The sequence below is a fragment of the Lampetra planeri genome, chromosome 12 (genome assembly GCF_965212315.1).
Source record: "Lampetra planeri chromosome 12, kcLamPlan1.2.h2, whole genome shotgun sequence".
In the NCBI taxonomy this organism is placed as follows: Eukaryota; Metazoa; Chordata; class Hyperoartia; order Petromyzontiformes; family Petromyzontidae; genus Lampetra; species Lampetra planeri.
Window position 1 is genome coordinate 7,847,977 of NC_136118.1, and position 19,024 is coordinate 7,867,000.

A 19,024-nucleotide genomic window follows, 5' to 3' on the forward strand; every position below is an offset into this window, starting at 1 on the left:
AAAACAGAGCAATGTAATACAATACACTATTAAACATTATTGTAAAAAATACATAAAAAGTCCATCCTATGTGTTCGTGAATTTTTTAAAAAATATTTTAGGCAGGAAATGGCAGGAAATTAGTTTTCAAATTTAGATTTTTTTTTTCTGGGGGGGGGACCCCCACACCCCCTGGAAGATTTGGTCCCCCCCAATGTTGACTCCATGGCTACGGCCTTGGCTGACACTCACCAGCCACCAGACTCAACGATCACACACACTCACCACACCACCAACACACCCATGACAAATCAAGAATTTGTACCACTACACTACACCCCACGCCACTATACCACTACTTGAAGAGACGACACTATCAGAGCACACACTCCACCAATGCTGTTCACTACTACACCGTTACACAGAACCACTTGAACACGATACCACACGATTACACCACTAAACTACACCTCCCCGCCCCCCTCATTCACTCACTCACTCCTCCCACATACACTTACTCATGCCTCGCAGTCATTAACTTACTCAGTGCTCTCTCAATCATCCCTCTTCTACTGACATTTGCTCATTCGCACACGCTGTGGGTTTCACGGACAGCAGCAAAACATTTGATTTTGCAATGCACGTAGGGGTCGTTTTAATTGTCCAACTCTTGAGTTTGACAGTGCTGTACACATTCACACACTCGCGAAACGTCTGTTTAATTCGTTCCATCATTTTATTCCACCCTCATTCAATCGCTCACAGCTTCTCGTTCTTACCTCGTTGAACCGCTCGGGCTCCCTGATGCTTCTCATCTGACGCCCTGGACCAGCCGTTGCCAGGGACTTCTGTTGCTAGGGACTTCTGTTGCCAGGGACTTCTGTTGCTAGGGTCTTCTGTTGCCAGGGACTTCTGTTGCTAGGGACTTCTGTTGCTAGGGACTTCTGTTGCTAGGGATGCCGTTGCTAGGCCGACGGTTGGTCCTCGCGGCGAGCGGAGAAACGTTTTATTTTGTAGTGCACATAACCATGTTAAGCTTCAGGGGTTTTTGAATTATGTAGTTCACGTAAGCAGGTTTTTTTTTAGTTTCGCGCTCATAACTCGAAAAGGAAATGCCGTGGAGAGAAAAAAAAACGCGTTTTGTACGGACATCTGCAGACGACGGGCTTTCGATAGTTACCGTAGCTTAAAATGTTTTTGATTTGTATGAGGTTTATTCAAAGTGGTACATGCACACAGACATGCACACACATAGACAATGGAATAATCATACACAATGCATAGATATAAACAAAGGCAGAAAAGTGCGCAGATAAGCACGTAATCACACTGTGAGAGGAAGAGGAGGAACACGTGCATCAGGGAACAAACGCAAATCACGGACCATCATATTGACTGTTCGGGAAAGTAACACAAGCCTGTAATTGGCATCATCGTGGAGAATATAAGTAACAAAATAGATAATACACTTCCTTACCATGTTGTTCTCCCCACATAAGAAAGTATTCGTGTGTACATCCCATCAGCCACAATAGCCCGCTGCGAATGTGCATTTCTTCAGCAGCAATTGACTCAATGTTGGGCCGGGACGCGTTGGGGCCGATCGCAGGGAGAGATCGATAGCCGATGGTCGAGATGGGGCACGGAATGGCAGGCAAAGGAATGGAGGAGGGTGGCTCCAGAGAGGACGACCACGACGGAGAATGAGCACTGAGATCAGTTCGCGTGCAAGAGAGAGATGAATTGTGAACTCATCAGGACCATGAGCAATGAGATCAGTTCGCGTGCAGGAGAGAGTTGAATTGTGAACTCATCAGGGCCATGAGAAATGAGATCAGTTCGTGTGCAGGAGAGAGATGAATTGTAAACTCATCAGGGCCATGAGAAATGAGATCAGTTCGTGTGCAGGAGAGAGATGAATTGTGAACTCATCAGGGCCATGAGAAATGAGATCAGTTCGTGTGCAGGAGAGAGATGAATTGTGAACTCATCAGGGCCATGAGAAATGAGATTAGTTCGTGTGCAGGAGAGAGATGAATTGTGAACTCATCAGGACCATGAGCAATGAGATCAGTTCGCGTGCAGGAGAGAGATGAATTGTGAACTCATCAGGGCCATGAGCAAAGAGATCAGTTCGCGTGCAGGAGAGAGATGAATTGTGAACTCATCAGGACCATGAGCAATGAGATCAGTTCGCGTGCAGGAGAGAGATGAATTGTGAACTCATCAGGGCCATGATAAATTAGCTTAGTTCGCGTGCAGAACAGAGATGAATTCATAAAGGTTTTTGGGTTAGATCGCGTTATTTAAAAATGTGACGCAAGCCTCCATCACCCGACACGGCAATCAGTAAAAAATGTGTCACGTTGACAAAAGACAAATAGTTCACTACTTTAACCCACCGGTGTGTTGAATAGTGGATCCACAACATTTACAATTTGACTAAACGTGACGTTTCGTTGGACATTACATCCAGCATCTTCGGGCGATTTGCCAGAATAGTGAAGCCATCCACGTGCTTCCGGTCTTAAATAGTGCAGGATGACGTCATAATTGTTGAACCCCACCACGTGTCTAGATTACAGGCGAGGTGGGGGTGGGGTGAATGCAATTATGTAATAGATCAGTAATCAGACACTTAGCATGTGACTTACCTGTAAGCCTTGTAAGGAATTATACATATAAACGCCTAGTTGCAATATATGCGTACAGCTTTATCTGTGATGAACACTGCACTTTCCGTCGTTTTCATGCAGGGGGCGCTGCAAACCTACGCGTCCCTTGCATGAACGACGGATGCGCAGGGACAGACGTTCGATTACGTGGGAATCGATCTGCAGACGGTGGTCTTCTCGCACGGCCAGCAGCTCTATGTCGCCTTATCTCGATCCCGCAATCACAAACAGGTGAAAGTCCGCATCGAACCGAAACCCCCAGCAAGGCCATCTACTTAACGACGAGAGAAAATTCACACAATATGTCGTTTTCAATGAAGTCTTCCAGATGTAAAATGATATAAGATTTTAATGAAGAAATACAATTTTCTAATTCAAAACATAAACCATTCAAAGATGGTATTAGTTACTTAATAATACGCTTCCAGGCTGCGCTGAGTCTGTAGCTATCACAGCGGTTGAAATTATTTGAATTCTTCTCAATTTCGATTCATTCTCTTAACTAGTCTTAGCCAGTAATAATTAGTTCTGCATAACACTTCAACGTTATCAAAATCAATTCAATGTCCTTGTTGGCAAGCATGCTCTGCCACTGCTGACAGCTGTGTTTGGAATAATTTAATGTTCCTTTGGTGTTCTTTCAGTCTTACGATAATGTTACGTCCCGTCTGTCCAATATAACATTCACTGCATAAGCAATTGCTCCAATAAACACCTTCTGTTGATAACTTCGGTAATCCATCTTTAGTACAAGACACTAGTTTTTCAATTTTGTGTACCCTACCAAATCTCATTTTAATGTTTTGCTTTTGCAAAACACGGGCTAATTTATCAGGAACTCCTGAGATATATGGTATTTTAACTTTTTTAATAATCTGATCACTTTCAGCAGTATTGTTGTTCGGTCTTGGTTTGGCATTTAATGCTCTGTTAATTTGAGCATTATTGTAGCCATTCAGTTTTAGTGCTTCTTTAATATCCAGGAAGGGAAGTGTGTTGTTCACCTCCATTCCCATGGTAAACTGAATGGCTGGGTTTTGTGCATTGAGAAGATAAAAAAATGTATTAAATGTATTTTTACCATGTGGCCAGAAAACCAAAGTGCCATCGACATATCTAAACCAAAAAGATGGTTTTAATGTACTTGAGGCAAGTGCTCTTGTTTCAAAGTTTTCCATGTTCAGATTTGCTATAACAGGAGACAAAGAAGAGCCCATTGCTGCTCCTTCCTTCTGTTAAAAGAAGTCACCTCTCCATAAGAAATAAGTGTTATTTAGATTAATTGTTAAATCATCAGGACCATGAGTAATGGGATCAGTTCGCGTGGAGTAGAAACATAAAATTGTGAAATCATCAGGACGATGAGCAATGAGATTAGTTAGCGTGCAGAACAGAGATGAATTGTGAAATCATCAGGACCGTGAGTAATGGGATCAGTTTACGTGCAGGAGAAAAATAAAATAGTGAAATCATCAGGACCATGAGCAATCAGATCAGTTATCGTGCAGGAAAAAGATAAAATTGTGAAATCATCAGGACCATGAGCAATCAGATCAGTTATCGTGCAGGAGAAAGATAAAATTGTGAAATCATCAGGACCATGAGCAATCAGATCAGTTATCGTGCAGGAGAAAGATAAAATTGTGAAATCATCAGGACCATGAGCAATCAGATCAGTTATCGTGCAGGAAAAAGATAAAATTGTGAAATCATCAGGACCATGAGCAATCAGATCAGTTATCGTGCAGGAAAAAGATAAAATTGTGAAATCATCAGGACCATGAGCAATCAGATCAGTTATCGTGCAGGAAAAATATAAAATTGTGAAATCATCAGGACCATGAGCGATTAGATCAGTTAGCGTGCAGGAGAAAGAAAAAAATTGTGATATCATCAGGACAATGAGCAATGGCGACAGATTGAGGACGACTTAATCCGATATGGACCACAGCTGATGATGATGATGATTATAGGCAAACAGCTTAACCGTATTCCGTTTAGATATTTTGTCACAAATTTGACAGGTGTCGGATAACCAGCAGTGAATGGGCGAGGCACCTTCATCCACTCACCCACACACATCCCATACCCTCCCACCCCATCCGCCCCCTTAACTCCTTGTCAATTAAGTGGGACACTGCTAACCTGATTTAAATGATCAACGCCTTCTGCGGACAAGTCGGTGTCTGCTTTCAGTCCTTTGTTTGAGCGCGATCTCCTGGTGTGCGTGCAGTGTTCTCCAGCTACTCCAGTTCCTTCGAACGTGTAAAACTAACCGAAGACGAATGTGTCAAACATGTCAAGAAGGACCCTTTGAGAGAGATGACTTGTATATTATATTGATAGTCAATAAGTGTTTACACTATGAAACCTCCTTTACCAGTGGCAAAATATAGTAGTAGGTTTTTACCCTTTCAACTGGTACAAAACTGACACCTTTATACAAGGGATCGTGTTTGCAATAACCACAACACAAGCAGTCAAAATACAAACAAAAAGAAACAACTCTGATAATGATAATGATATGCACTGTCCTTGAAGTTGATTGGTCCACACCCGAGACAGCTTTTCTTAGAGCCTAGTCTCCATTGGTGTTGGACCAGATGACACCAAAAGGCGTATTTGTACGCCTTATTGCAAACATGATCCCTTGTGTATAAAGGTGTCAATTTTGTACCAGTTGAAAGGGAAAAACCTACTACTAGTCAATAAGTGTGTTTTGTTGAACTGGATATCAACAATAGGTCGCGTACAAGTGGACATTCACCGATGCGATGGAGCGATGAACTCTGCTGACGTCAAGGTGCTGGGTGGATTGCATGTATGTTGAACTTCTTTTGCACCGTACGTAGCCAACCGTGCTAATCGGAGGTTCGGGGAAGGACAACAAACTAAAACACATGCGGTTCTAAAGCAATTCGTTTTCAATCTAGATTTAAAAGTGCATAGCTCTAGTGGCTTCCAAATGCTGGAAGACAGCGCGTTCCAGACGGCCGCAGAAGCGTATCTGAAAGCGCGCGATGCGGTAAACGTTTTTGTTCGATGGCCAGCCAAAAGCCGCTGCGAGGATGACCGGAGTTTACGTGATGGTTTATACTTCTTGGCGAGATCAGCATCGCTGGATCACGGGAGATGGTGACAACGGGCGGCTTTCACCCAGCAGTTGATCGAGCTTGGTCGATGATGATCTATAGTCCTACTATATTATACGTGGATTTAATGTTATCAATGTCTATGATGTACCTCCTATTTCTAAAACACAAAAGTCAAGCGGAAATCACCGAAGTGGACCATGTGCTATGTCGTGGACATTAAAGACCACGTGATATCATTCATCATTGAGTCCCTGTTTCATAGCCTAGTGTGGAAGAGTAGGCCAGACACTCTATAGGGCTCCCTCGAGTTGAAGCCCTTCCGACAGCCAGTAATTGCAAGGCTGCACCTTTACCTTTTTACCACAGCCTACATCCCTACATCTTAAAGAAATTGCGACTTCAAAATAAGACCTATCCACATGAATAGCCACTCGCGAGAAATGTCGCCACTCTTCCATTTGCCTCTTCCCCCGTGTTTCAGACGCACACATCTGAAGAAGCGCCCGGTCATCTGTTTAGACCGCAACCAGTGGCTGGGTTTCGTAGCACGGCGCCCGCTTTGTCGTCAAAAGAACGCAAATCATCCTCACGCGCCCCACGTATTGAAGGACCGTAATGCATTTCCCCCCCCTCCACCCCCCGCTTCTGGACCGTGTTGGCCTCTTCCAACAATCACGCAGTATCACGCGCAAATTGAGCATGGCGGGGCTTCGGGTTTTTTGTGTTATCGCGAAAATTACTTTTGTTGTACCCTTTGCGGCTCTCGCTCGCGGAAACCTTAGCTTCCCCTCGAGTGTGTGTGGGTGTGTGGGGGGGGGGTGTTTGTTGCTTTGGCTCCCAACCGTTTCGATTGGACATGAAAACCTTCCGCGTTAAATTAGTACGGATGCTGCGGGATTGTCGGGGGAGCCGGTGGTTGCGGCGGTTAGCGCACTGCGCCATGAACCAAGCAATGTGTGAGGTTTCAAGTGCAGAAAAGTTGATGGTCTCGTCGAATTCAATTCGGTTCAACAACTCGGTATTCAGATTGTAAATGTTGTGGCTTGGCTCTCCAACACACCCGTGTGCTGTACTCGTGACGAATTGGCCACGTCTGTTTACGTGACAGCCCTTACTAGTTGGCTGTGTCGGATGGTGGCGGGTTTTTAACAACACATTTATATATTTAAGCGATCTAATCCCCCCAAAAAAACCTCTATTATCAATTTGGCTAAATGCCATAGGTGTGACTACAGGCGGACCAGCGGTCACTTGAATGGATCTCAGAAGTAGCTCTACGGTTTTTGCTTCCATGGACTCGATTCTTTATCGCAGGACACCCGAGAGCACAATCGGAATGAAATTGAAAGGGAGAAAAACGTCGTTCAATAAAGCACTCGTGCATAAACGGTCTTGCTTTTTTTATTTAAATATATCCGAACTCTGAATCACCGCCGTTGCTGCTGATGCTGGATGGCATGCAGGGCAACATACGAGGAGACATCCGCATACGTTTGAACTGTGTACATTGTGAAACTGCACCCACATGTTGAACTGTGCCTCGAAGCACAATGGGATATAATAATGCACTGCCATAGGACGGAACTTACGTTATTCTTTCTGATCGCAATTCATTGAAAAGGGGAGCTTGACACTTCTACGTTGGCCTTGCATCGTTGGCAAACGATATGCTGAAGAGGTGTTGCTGGTCTGTGCACGGGTCTGTTTACGTCAAATGTATAGGCTGCATGTATTTGTTATGTTGCTGGAGGTGCTGTTGTTGGAGGTGATGTCGGCTATCACCAGGGTTCAGCACGAATGCACCTCTCACTCACGTTGACTCGAAAAGCAATCGCCTGAAATGTTTGTAGAATATGTGTCTTCTTGTATATATTGTTTCATCAACAGAGGACATTAATGCGGAAATTTGTATATGTTCTATACATGGAGAATGCGAATCAAAATATTTTAGAACAGGGGACATTAAAAGTAATCACAGGCACAATGCATACAACCCTCCTAACATGACCCAACTTCTCCATTCTGAAACACGTACAATTGGCACTTGGTGTTAAACCTGAACATCACCATTATCAGCCGTGATCCACAGGCAATGTCACGTGGAAAGAAACAAATGCACGACGCGAGTGAGAAGCCGTTTTACCATTTTTTTGCAATTGGTGACAAAAAAGGACATCGATTCAAATGAAGACATTTTTTTTTACCGTCTTTTTACAATTTCTGTTGACATAAATAATTTTAAGAATTAATGGGAATAATCCATAAGCCTCGCCGAAGCCGTGCCCTTTTCATTTTTTATTTGCCGTGACTCACTTTCATACCCTAAACCTTTGATTCACCACCCCTCATATGCATGTACCGCATATAAAAATTACATTGAGAACACAAATGTATGGGGCAGGCTTCCCAGCTGCCACACAGCACACCGTCATCGCCCGCAGCGCCGTGCATGCACACGGAGAGTCGCTACGCACACGGAACAACCAGCCACACGACGTTATTACGCTACTCGAAATAAAAACTCTATCCGTTGGAACATGCACGGGGGGGGGGGGCGAGGTGGGTGGTGGTGAGCACACACACACACACGCACGCACACACGCACGCACGCACACACGCACGCACGCACGCACACACGCACGCACGCACACACGCACACACACACGCACGTACGCACGCACGCACACACGCACACACGCACGCACGCACACATGCACACACGCACGCACGCACGCACACACGCACACACACGCACGTACGCACGCACGCACGCGAGCATGCACAGGAGCAAGCAAGTGCGCATGCACACACGCACGCACATGTGCGCACGCACGTCTGTTTGTATGTATGTATGTAAGAGGGTTGAGAGTGAGGTCAGAGTAAGCGCAGGGTCACGGCAACATTTGCGTCGAAGCGAGTGTGTCTGACCCCGACGCTAATCCGGGGGACGTGACAACCGGCTTAAGAGGGTGCCTGGGGGGGGTGGGGGCAAAGGATGGCACTTTGACAAAATGGGCAGACAGATGCCTTACCCCACTCACTCACTCACTCACCCCTGTGCCTCACCCCACTCCCTCACTCACTCACTCCTGCGCCTCACCCCACTCCCTCATCACTCGTGCGCCTCACCCCACTCCCTCACTCACTCGTGCGCCTCACCCCACTCCCTCATCACTCGTGCGCCACACCCCACTCCCTCACTCACTCGTGCGCCTCACCCCACTCCCTCACTCACTCGTGCGCCTCACCCCACTCCCTCACTCACTCGTGCGCCTCACCCCACTCCCTCACTCACTCGTGCGCCTCACCCCACTCCCTCACTCACTCGTGCGCCTCACCCCACTCACTCACTCACTCGTGCGCCTCACCCCACTCCCTCACTCACTCGTGTGCCGCCCTCCCCCTCTCCCTGTCCATCAATTCCCAGTCCGACCACCCCCCCCGCCTCTGTTCAATCACGCAACATTGGCAGAGGCTGCGGTGACGACAGAGGTGGCGGTGGGACCCGCTGGCACGCGTCACAGCTTGGCGGAGTTGGTCTCGCGCGGGTAGAACTCGGCGATGGTGCTCTGCGGGATGCGCTTGAGCATCTCCTTGGGGAAGATGCGCAGCAGCTGCCAGCCGATGTCCAGCGACTCGAAGATGGTGCGGTTATCGTACGCGCCTGGGCCGAGCGAACGGAGCGAGCATGAGGGGTGGCAACGTATCGTCGTCGCCGCCATATCGATGTCGATATTCGTCGCAAAGTCAAGACGTCAAAGTGAATGCTGTTTCGAATTAGCATTGATGAAGTGCTTACTTCTTGTTTACGGCCCTGAGCCCGTTGTGGAAAATCCACATTACTTTGTTGGGAGTGAGGCTATATCTATAGGGTAACCACTGTTGACTTCCCAACAAAGTGGAACTCATCTTCTTGGTTCTTTCGGTAAAGTCACGTCGAAGGTAAATAATAAAATAATAAAAATAAAACATAATAAAATAAAATTCTCACCACGTTTCGGCCACAACACAAGCAGCCGATAGAACCAAGAATATGAATCCCTGCAGTCACGAAAACTTTAAATAGAAAAAGTGGAACTCGTTTTATTGACCCTTGAGGGAGGATGGCCAAGCTCCAATTTTATAACAATATTGAAAGTAAGTTACTTAGTAACCAGCATTGAAGATGTCATATATGATGTCCCATCACCATGACCACCTCCGTGTAATATTCTTAAAAAGTGCATAGTATGTAAACACAAAACGTTTGCTATGTATAATAATAAAAATAACCTTGATATATATCTATAGCACTTGGTTAAAATGCATTGATAAGCATGATTCATGATGCTCCACCATGACTTGTATGTCAGTTTTGTACCAGTTTAAAAGGGTAAAAACCTACTACTATATTTTGCCACTGGTAAAATAGATCTCATAGTGTTGTATGATCATATTTCTGCACCCGGCACACCATATCCAGAAAACCTCTAACTATGGCCGTGGCAATATTGTTCCATCACTGCAAGCATCTTAGCCACCCTGATCAGGTGCTGGAGGGGAATATTTTAGACCTGTCAACAAACTGTGTGTCTAATAATAGCACCACACTCATTCACTTCTGCCACTTCAAGGGTCTCATGCAGTATTAGACGTGACTGGTGTGTTCGTTTTTTTCGATTTAAAGCTTTCGTGACTGCAGGGATTCATATTCTTGGTTCTTTCGGTAAAGTCACGTAGAAGGGAAGTAATAAAATAATAAAAATAAAACATAATAAAATAATTCTCACGACGTTTCGGCCACAACGCAAGCAGCCGTCCTCAGGTGAAACCAGGTCTGTCGGGAAGACAGCGTCATTCAGACTATGTCGCCTCGACAGACCTGGTTTCAGACGCTGTCGCCTCGACAAACCTGGTTTCACCTGAGGACAGCTGCTTGCGTTGTGGCCGAAACGTCGTGAGAATTATTTTTGTCATGTTTTATTTTTATTATTTATTTACTTCCCTTCTACGTGACTTTACCGAAAGAACCAAGAAGATGGTGTGTTCGTCTTAATGTGTGGGTAGCGGCAGCGTAGCGGGTAGTCCGCTGCGCTACGGATGAGCTATGAGGGCTCTCTCTCTCTCACAGATGGCTAGTACGGGCGGCTCAGTCTACCAGCGACATGGAAAATATTCGGTGGGAAATTGAGCCCAACTTGTGTGAACGTTATTATTCGCCGATGCTTTCGTTGGCGGTCGTGCACAAGCGGAATTAACGCGGGAAAACAGAAACTCATAGGAGGTCACCTCACGTTGAACTAAAATACCGTTCATCCGACAGGACTGAATGCTCGTCCAGCATTCCCTTCAGACATAGCTCTGTTGCTGAGTGCTAGACAAACCGTATCCCCATCTAGTTTCATTCTACTCGTTTTGGATGTATACGTGTGTTCCTCACATTTAAACTTCTCAGATTTATCCACCTCAGGAATGTAAAGCAGTTAAATTAATCCATTGACCACTGATGTGCTATGAAGAAGAGCCATTGTCCTAAACGTCACCTATTAGGCACATTTATTTTTATTTCAAGGCCACAGTGTTATTGACGAATGTGTAGAGTATTTATCATGAATGTAAATCAGCTCGGGTGCAGGTGCTGGGTGGATTGATGCATCTCAGAACGGAGAGGAATGTCAATGGCTTGCAGAGGCCTTTATCCAGCAGGGAGCTAATGATGATTGCTGATGATGCTTGATGATGGTGTGTGTGTGTGTGGAAGCGGTAGTGTAGTGGTTAGCATGCTGCGTTACGAACCCGGCCACCCAAGTTCGATACCCGCTTATGGCCAACACCAGTGACAATTATCAGAATCGGTCATGGACCTCTCCTAGTTTGACTCAGCCTCAAATGAGTACCAGGTGCGATGTGTGAACATCGCCACTCGGGAGACAAAGGCGGCCGGGCGTGATCTTGGCCACCCACCCCCCTCGTGTGCCGTGTCGGCCTTCCTAGGTGTTTGCTAACAGCGCTTGCCCCAACAGTCTGTTAAGGCTACGCGAGGGATCTTTGTCTTTGTGCACGACGGCGAAAAGCACGAGTGTGCGGCCTCGCGTGACGCAGGTCGGGGACCGCTCTCTCACCCTGGGCGATGAAGGTCTTCTCGAACTTCTGCAAGAACTCGAGGTAGAGGAGGTCATCGGGAGTGAGCGCCTCCTCCCCCACGACGGCCTTCATGGCCTGGACGTCCTTGCCGATGGCGTAACACGCGTACTGCGCACGCACGCAAACACGGGACACACACACGGGACATACAGACGCTTTCTCGACTGCCAAATTCTGCTTATCCACTGCGTAGGTTTTTACCGTACTGCTGTACGTGTTTTAGGTTTGCATGAACTGAATATTCAGGCACTGAGGAAGATCCCTGGATTTTGCATGAAACGTCGGACGTCGTGCCGAACGAGATACGGTACAAGGCGAAAGCCCATCGGAGAGCTGTTCGGCTCAAAATCGAAAAACTCAACACCAAATGATGAAGGTAATGCAGCACGCAGGCGATGATGTGAAATGAAATGTGTGCTCGTGCCTACACCGATCACGCGAGTCCCTTCTCATACATCGCAAAGGCAGGACCACATTCTCCTGATTATAAGACGCACGTTTCCCCCAGTATTTAAGAGCAAAAGTCGGCGGTGCGTCTTCTGATGCAGTAGGTGCGGTGTGTGAAACCACATTTGTGAGTCTTTATTTACACTGGGCACAAGTTTACTGTGTGCGCCACACTTTCCGGAACGTCTTATAATCTGGCGAATACGGGAATAGATATTTGCACGCACGACTTGACGCAACGAATTGATTTTAATCGCCAAATCGACGCACCGTCGCGCGATTATCATTCGTTTTGACACACTGTACGGAGATGTGTGGGTGGGTCATCGTGCGAGGCTGACCAGCTGGTTTGAGACATCCGAGTGATCCTTCCTGGTCATCCCCTCCCCAATGGCCGACTTCATGAGACGAGACAGTGAGGGAAGCACGTTGATGGGAGGGTAGATCTACAAACACAATCAACATCGTCATCGTCATTATCACCAACACCATTATACCAACTACTACTATTACCATCGTAATCATTATCATTGTGATTATTACCACCAAAGACAAATAGCCCCCATTTGGCCTCAACAGACCGTTGGGGCAAGTTCTGTTCATGAGTGCCGACACGCTACATAAGGGGGTGAGTGGGTGGCCAGCACCACGCTCGACCGCCTTTGTGGCAATGTTTACACACTGCACCAGGCACTCATTTGAGGCTGAGTAGATCTAGGGGAGGTCCAAAACCTCTTCAGATAATCGTCACTGGTGTTGGCCGTGAGCGGGAATTGAACTTGGGTCGCCGGTTCGTAGCTGCACTACCATGATCACTATCACCAACATCAACAGCAGAGGAATGATTGGATTAGTTTAAGAACCGTTTTTTTTAAATTGTTTATCAATCAAAATAAGGTCACCGAAACAAGTCACAGTGGTAGAACACTTTCTAAGAATCCTCATCCTCCTTCTCCTCCCTCAACATCACCACCACCATTATCACCGCCTGACCCTGCGAACCCGTGTCTCACCTGTCTGTTGTGTAGCTGTCTGTCAACATAGATCTGCCCCTCCGTGATGTACCCAGTCAAGTCCGGGATGGGATGGGTGATGTCTTTGGAAAAAGCGGAGACAAAAGGAGGCGGACACGAGGAGCCATCACATCACATCACAAGCGACAGCAACACCTTGGCGGACACTGTGACACTGAACAAAAGGGATTCAGTGGTACGTGTCCAGGGGGGGTGTCGTTGTTGCCACACTCGGTTTGCAATCTAGAGGTCGGTTGCCGGTTCTATTAGGGCTCTCGGTGTGACAGTTAAAATAATGAAAAAGTCAATACATTCGTCAATAACACTGTGGCCTTAAGAGGAGCAAAATATATATATAATAGGTCATGTTTTTGGGGCAAAAGGGCCATCTTCACAGCACGTAAATGATGAGTAAGCTTCTTAAATCCCAATGAGCAGTATAAATGGGGTCACCGCAGTCAGTCGATGGGCAGGTCACGTGCGCGGTTGGGTAAAGTGTGGGTACTTCCACCTCTTTCGAGACGTCTGGCCAGCGTGGAAGAGTAGGCCAAAACACACACTCTCTCTGAAAGGGGCTCGCGAGATCTCCCGCTAGTGGATGCCCTTCTGCCAGTGGTCGTGAAAAAAAGACATTTCAGGGCATCACCTCTAACTCGAGCTCGCGGGCTCATTGATCAACTGTGACACTTTAGGGATTTTTATTTTTAAACTAAACTATAAACTACGCTATAATTTCCCAGGTAAGACCCACTGGGCTATACAGCTCTTTTTAAGAAGCGACCTGGCCACAAACGATAGCCCAAGGAAGTGAATTATCACGTGGAAATGTCTCGCAGTCAAACACTCTAAACGCACGGTTGATTCTAAATAGTGGGGGGAAAAACTGGAGTTGCCCGGAGAAAAATCCACGCGACCACGGGGGAGAGACGTGCAAACTTCAAATATACAGGCGTTAGGGTCGGGATCGAACCCGCGACCAGGCGAGGTAGGTAGCATCTCGCCGCCTGCTCTTGCTGATCTACGAGCTCACTTGTGCCTCTCTGGCAACAGGTGATCCCGGAGCGCCAAGGCACAGAGCAAATGTCCTTTTGTTTGGAGCTGTTAACAATAAATGATTCAGTCTGCCAGCGAAGCCTGAATAAAGAGTCAATTAGGTTCCTTTGCAAGTATGTCCAAACATATTGATGTATTGGTCAAATTAACACCTTACAAACCACAGTATAATAATATTAATAATAATACCATTATTTATCTTACAGTTCAACTCGTCGCAGCACCAGTAGCAGAAATAATACAATGAACAAATAAAAAAAAATTTGCCCTTTGCCAATACACTGCTGGATGAAGGTCTCCCCATGTCGAGTTGGTCATGGGAGTTGACCATATGTCACCATGCTGAGCTATGTGAGGACACGGATCTGTGTGATTATCGGTGCCGTGAGGTTAGAGAGCGGAATCAGCGGTGGTGGCTGCGCCAGGTGCCCGGGCAGGTAGCTTAGCATGTGAGCGTGAAGAGGAATCCCCAGGTGAGCTCGTAGATAAATGCACAGGTGAGTGTATAGATGAATGTGTTGATGAATGAATAGGTGAGTGTGGATAGCTGATCCTCTACCAGAAGTCGAACTAGGACGAGGATCAAAATTGGGCTCGGATCAGACACAAGACTATCACGATGCACTCGTGTGAGACTGCTGTGTTTGCGCTGATTTAAATTTGCTTCATTTCTGTACTCTATGTAGTATTGTAAATTACGGCGGGAGACCACTTGACGGGTAGCACACTTTATTAACACTTGTATTGCCACAATAACACGTGTGGTCACTACAGCTCACGCTACACGTTCCACCCGACACGTGTGGTTACTACAGCTCACGCTACACGTTCCACCCGGCTACACACACACAGGCATTCCAGCCCCGTAGCATCCGGGGGAACCTACAGACCCACCCCAGCTTGGGTATGGGTCACGACCACTGGGTCCCGCGACCCGGCCCTCACACGGACGTCCGGCCCCGGGTCCCAAGGTCCCGCCTCTGAGCCACACAGGGTCCCGGTCCTTACAAGGACAGCGGGACTAGGTGTCTCAGGGCCCTATCTCTTCCTCCTCCGTCTTCCGTCTTCACTGGTCACCAACTCCCCGAGCGCCCGCGCGCACCGCCTTATATAGCCCTCCGCTCCCGAGGAGACGGAGCCTATGCGGACCGCGATGTGAGCACCCACCCTAGTCGACCAATCACCACGCGCTGCCACACGATCCATCACTGTCAGCGCGCGTCACCACTACACAGCCAATCACCACGCGCTGCCCCACAATCCCTACTGCCAGCGCGTATCACCCCTACATCTATATCATTTGTTTTTCCGTTATCACTTTGGTGAACTTGGTGACCCAAATCACTCTTGCAAACGAGGCTCATCCTCCTCATCTCTTGAGTTCTCACCTGGATTGACAAACTCAAGTTGACTTCCGTACGGGTGAATTTGCATTTGAGTGCACGGGTGACGGCACTGAGGAGTGGCGTCAGGCGAGTTTCCCAAGGGACGAGGCCACAGGTGAGTTTGCAGCAGAGGTCGCAAACGGGTTTTGATTCCTTACCCGTACCCGGCCGCACCAGGGTCGCAAGCGGGTACCCGTACCCGGCCGGGTACGAGTAGCCGGGTATCGGGTAGGGTACGGGTATCGGGTACCTGATTGCGACCTCTGGAATGAAGCCATGTTGCAGGCGCGGGTGGGTTGATTCTAGGAACTTGAATTGTGAGAAGAGACAAGACGTTGGGAAATGAGTGACAAACGGTGACTCACCAGTGACTCACGGCCTACCCGTACCCGTACCCGGCCGGGTATGAGTAGCCGGGTATCAGGTAGGGTACAGGTATCGGGTACCCGATTGCGACCTCTGGTTTGCAGGTGAGCGCGCGTTTACCGTCGTTGGGCATGGTGAGGATGGGGATCTGGGTGATGGAGCCGTTCCTGCCCTCCACGCGGCCCGCACGCTCGTAGATGGTCGCCAGGTCGGTGTACATGTAACCGGGGAAGCCACGGCGACCCGGGACCTCCTCGCGAGCCGCCGACACCTGGGTGCGAGCGCGAGCACACACGAGTGTGCGTGTGTAAGTACGTGTGTGTGTGTGTGTGCGCGTGTGTGGGGAGCGGTAGTGTAGCGGTTAGCGCGCTGCGCTACGAACCTCACGACCTGGGTTCGATTCCTGCTTACGGCGAACACCCAGTGACGATTATCTGAACCGGTCCTGGGCCTGCCCTAGGTCGACTCAGCCTCAAATCAGCACCTGGTATGGTGTGTAAACATCGCCACTGGGGAGACAAAGGTGCCCAGGCATGGGTCGCCTTTGTTCAGCCACGCCCTCGTGTGCCCTACCGGCTTTCATAGGTGCTCGTTCATAGCACTTGCCCCAACAGTCTGTTCAAGTTATTTTGGGAATCTTTGTTTTTTGTGTGTGTACGCATATACGCAGTGGTGGGAACAAGCATGTAGTGGTTATTGCACTGTGCTAAGAACCCCAACTCCCCGAGTTAAGATTCCCACTGGCTACCAGAAATAGTAGCGGAGAGAATATATGAACTGGTCCTGGGTGTTAACTCAGCCTTAAATGAGTACCCGGTGCGGCATGTAAGCATCAGCACTGGGGAGACAAAGGCGGCCGGGTATCATGTTGGCCACCCCTTGTGTGCCATGCCGGCCCTCATAGACGCTCACTGACAGCACGTGTCCCAACAGCCTGTTTAGGGCTGCAAGGGGGATCGTTATCTATTACAGGGCACGGCAGTAGTGCACAGTGGTGTGTGTGCGTGGATGTGTCTGTCTACGGGAGTGCTGGGCGGTACTGCGTGCAGACGCGTGCGTGCGTGTACGGGAATGCCGAGCGGTGGCGAGTGGTGGTGCGTGCGTGCGAGCGAGCACAGGTTCGGCTCACCTCACGCAGCGCCTCGGCGTAGCTGCTCATGTCGGTGAGGATGACGAGCACGTGCTTCTCGCACTGGTACGCGAGGAACTCGGCCGTGGTGAGCGCCAGGCGCGGCGTGATGATGCGCTCAATCCTGGGGAGCCGCGAGCGTCACGGCCCATCCACGCGGGGCAGAGACATGTCGACACTGTGTTAGATTACTGGGGCGCAGCGGTGGTGAGTGGCGTCATGGGGGCGAGATGTACCCTACCTCGCCTCGTATACAGGAGGGCGCCCGTATATTTGGAATTTGCGTGTTCACACCCGTGGTCGCGTGGATTTTTCTCCGGGTCCTCCGGTTTTTCCCTTCCACAATTAGAATCAACGTCACGCGTTCAGAGTGTTTGGCCGCTGTACATTTTCACACGATAAGCCACTTTGTCGTCGCCAGGTCGCTTCTGAAAAAGAGCTACAAAGCTCAGTGGGCCTTGCTTGGTAAAAGTAAAAAAAGTTTAGTTTAGTTCGTGCACTCCACTATTAAGGCATCAAGTAACTATACTATACATATACTAAATAAATCCTGGAATGTTCGTTCAGCACCTACACTGCCTTCATATACGCAGCACGTAAAATCAATCTGGCTGCTTAATTATCACTACGTGTGCAATGGGTGCTTCATGTGGACGTTATTGGTTAATCGATCAATATCGATCCTCAAGGAAAATGATACGAGCAATCCAATCGTGTGTATAAGAGTCACTGATTTCTGGTTTGCCGACATGACATGTAAATCATATGCTCATTTTGGATGTAAGCTAACGTATAAAACTATGCAATAATGGCAGGCTATTATGGATCGAATCTTTAATCAAACCGTGATCCTGAATGACGACAACTAATAGAATGACCATGATGAGGGGAGGGGAGTTAAACCTCATACCCCAATAACGCGTGGTGCTTTGCAGTGTTGGTGCTGAACGCGAGCCAGACAAGGCACCTGCGAGTTGAGAATGCCACTCGGCTTGCAAACGCAGCCACCAGAGGAGGCTTGGAAGGGAAACATTTGTTCGTAAAAAAAATATAACCATCTTCTTGGTTCTTTCGGTAAAGTCACGTAGAAGGGAAATAATAAAATAATAAAAATAAAACATAATAAAATAATTCTCACGACGTTTCGGCCACAACGCACGCAGCCGTCCTCAGGTGAAGACCAGGTCTGTCGGGGAGACAGCGTCTGAATGACGGCTGCTTGCGTTGTGGCCGAAACGTCGTGAGAATAATTTTATTATGTTTTATTTTTATTATTTTATTTTTTCCCTTCTACGTGACTTTACCGAAAGAACCAAGAAGATGAATCCCTGCAGTCATGAAAGCTTTAAATCGAAAAATATAACCAATTATACTTTCACATTGTTGCCTTTCCAGTCTGCTCGAATGATAAAGATTACCCCCCAAACACGAACAAACACTAATGAGACGCAAATGAACATTGCACGCATTATGAACGTATCCGCTCATCAGTAAAAACACCAAATTGTTTGCGTGAAGGGAAATGACTCGAGGGTTTCTGCGGGGATGTGGCCGCGTTGTTTGTGGCGTCGGTCCTGCTCGCGTCCGCGGCGTTCGTCACTTTGCGCTCCGCGTGGCTCAAGGACGATCGCAATTCGCGATGCAACAGGAATACACAGACTCCCTCTCGCTAATGAGATGTGTGCGCAGTCGTTGCTCGAGCTTGTCCGACTGCGGCATTAATCAACAACGTATTCTTGGGTTTTTTCGGTAAAGTCAC

General features: G+C 47.9%; 1 protein-coding gene across 1 annotated transcript in view; it reads right to left on the reverse strand.

Moving 5' to 3' along the window:
* Positions 1-7,134: 7,134 nt before the first annotated feature.
* Positions 7,135-19,024, reverse strand: part of LOC144721616 (V-type proton ATPase subunit B, brain isoform-like) — a 40,781-nt gene continuing 28,891 nt past the window's right edge. Inside the window, exons 9-14 of the mRNA XM_078599399.1 lie at positions 17,266-17,389; positions 16,257-16,407; positions 13,333-13,415; positions 12,661-12,765; positions 11,851-11,980; positions 7,135-9,413 (exon numbers count right to left, since the gene is read on the reverse strand). Coding sequence (XP_078455525.1) covers positions 9,268-9,413; positions 11,851-11,980; positions 12,661-12,765; positions 13,333-13,415; positions 16,257-16,407; positions 17,266-17,389 — 739 coding nt within the window. The 3' untranslated portion in view covers positions 7,135-9,267. The remainder of the gene's footprint in view (positions 9,414-11,850; positions 11,981-12,660; positions 12,766-13,332; positions 13,416-16,256; positions 16,408-17,265; positions 17,390-19,024) is intronic.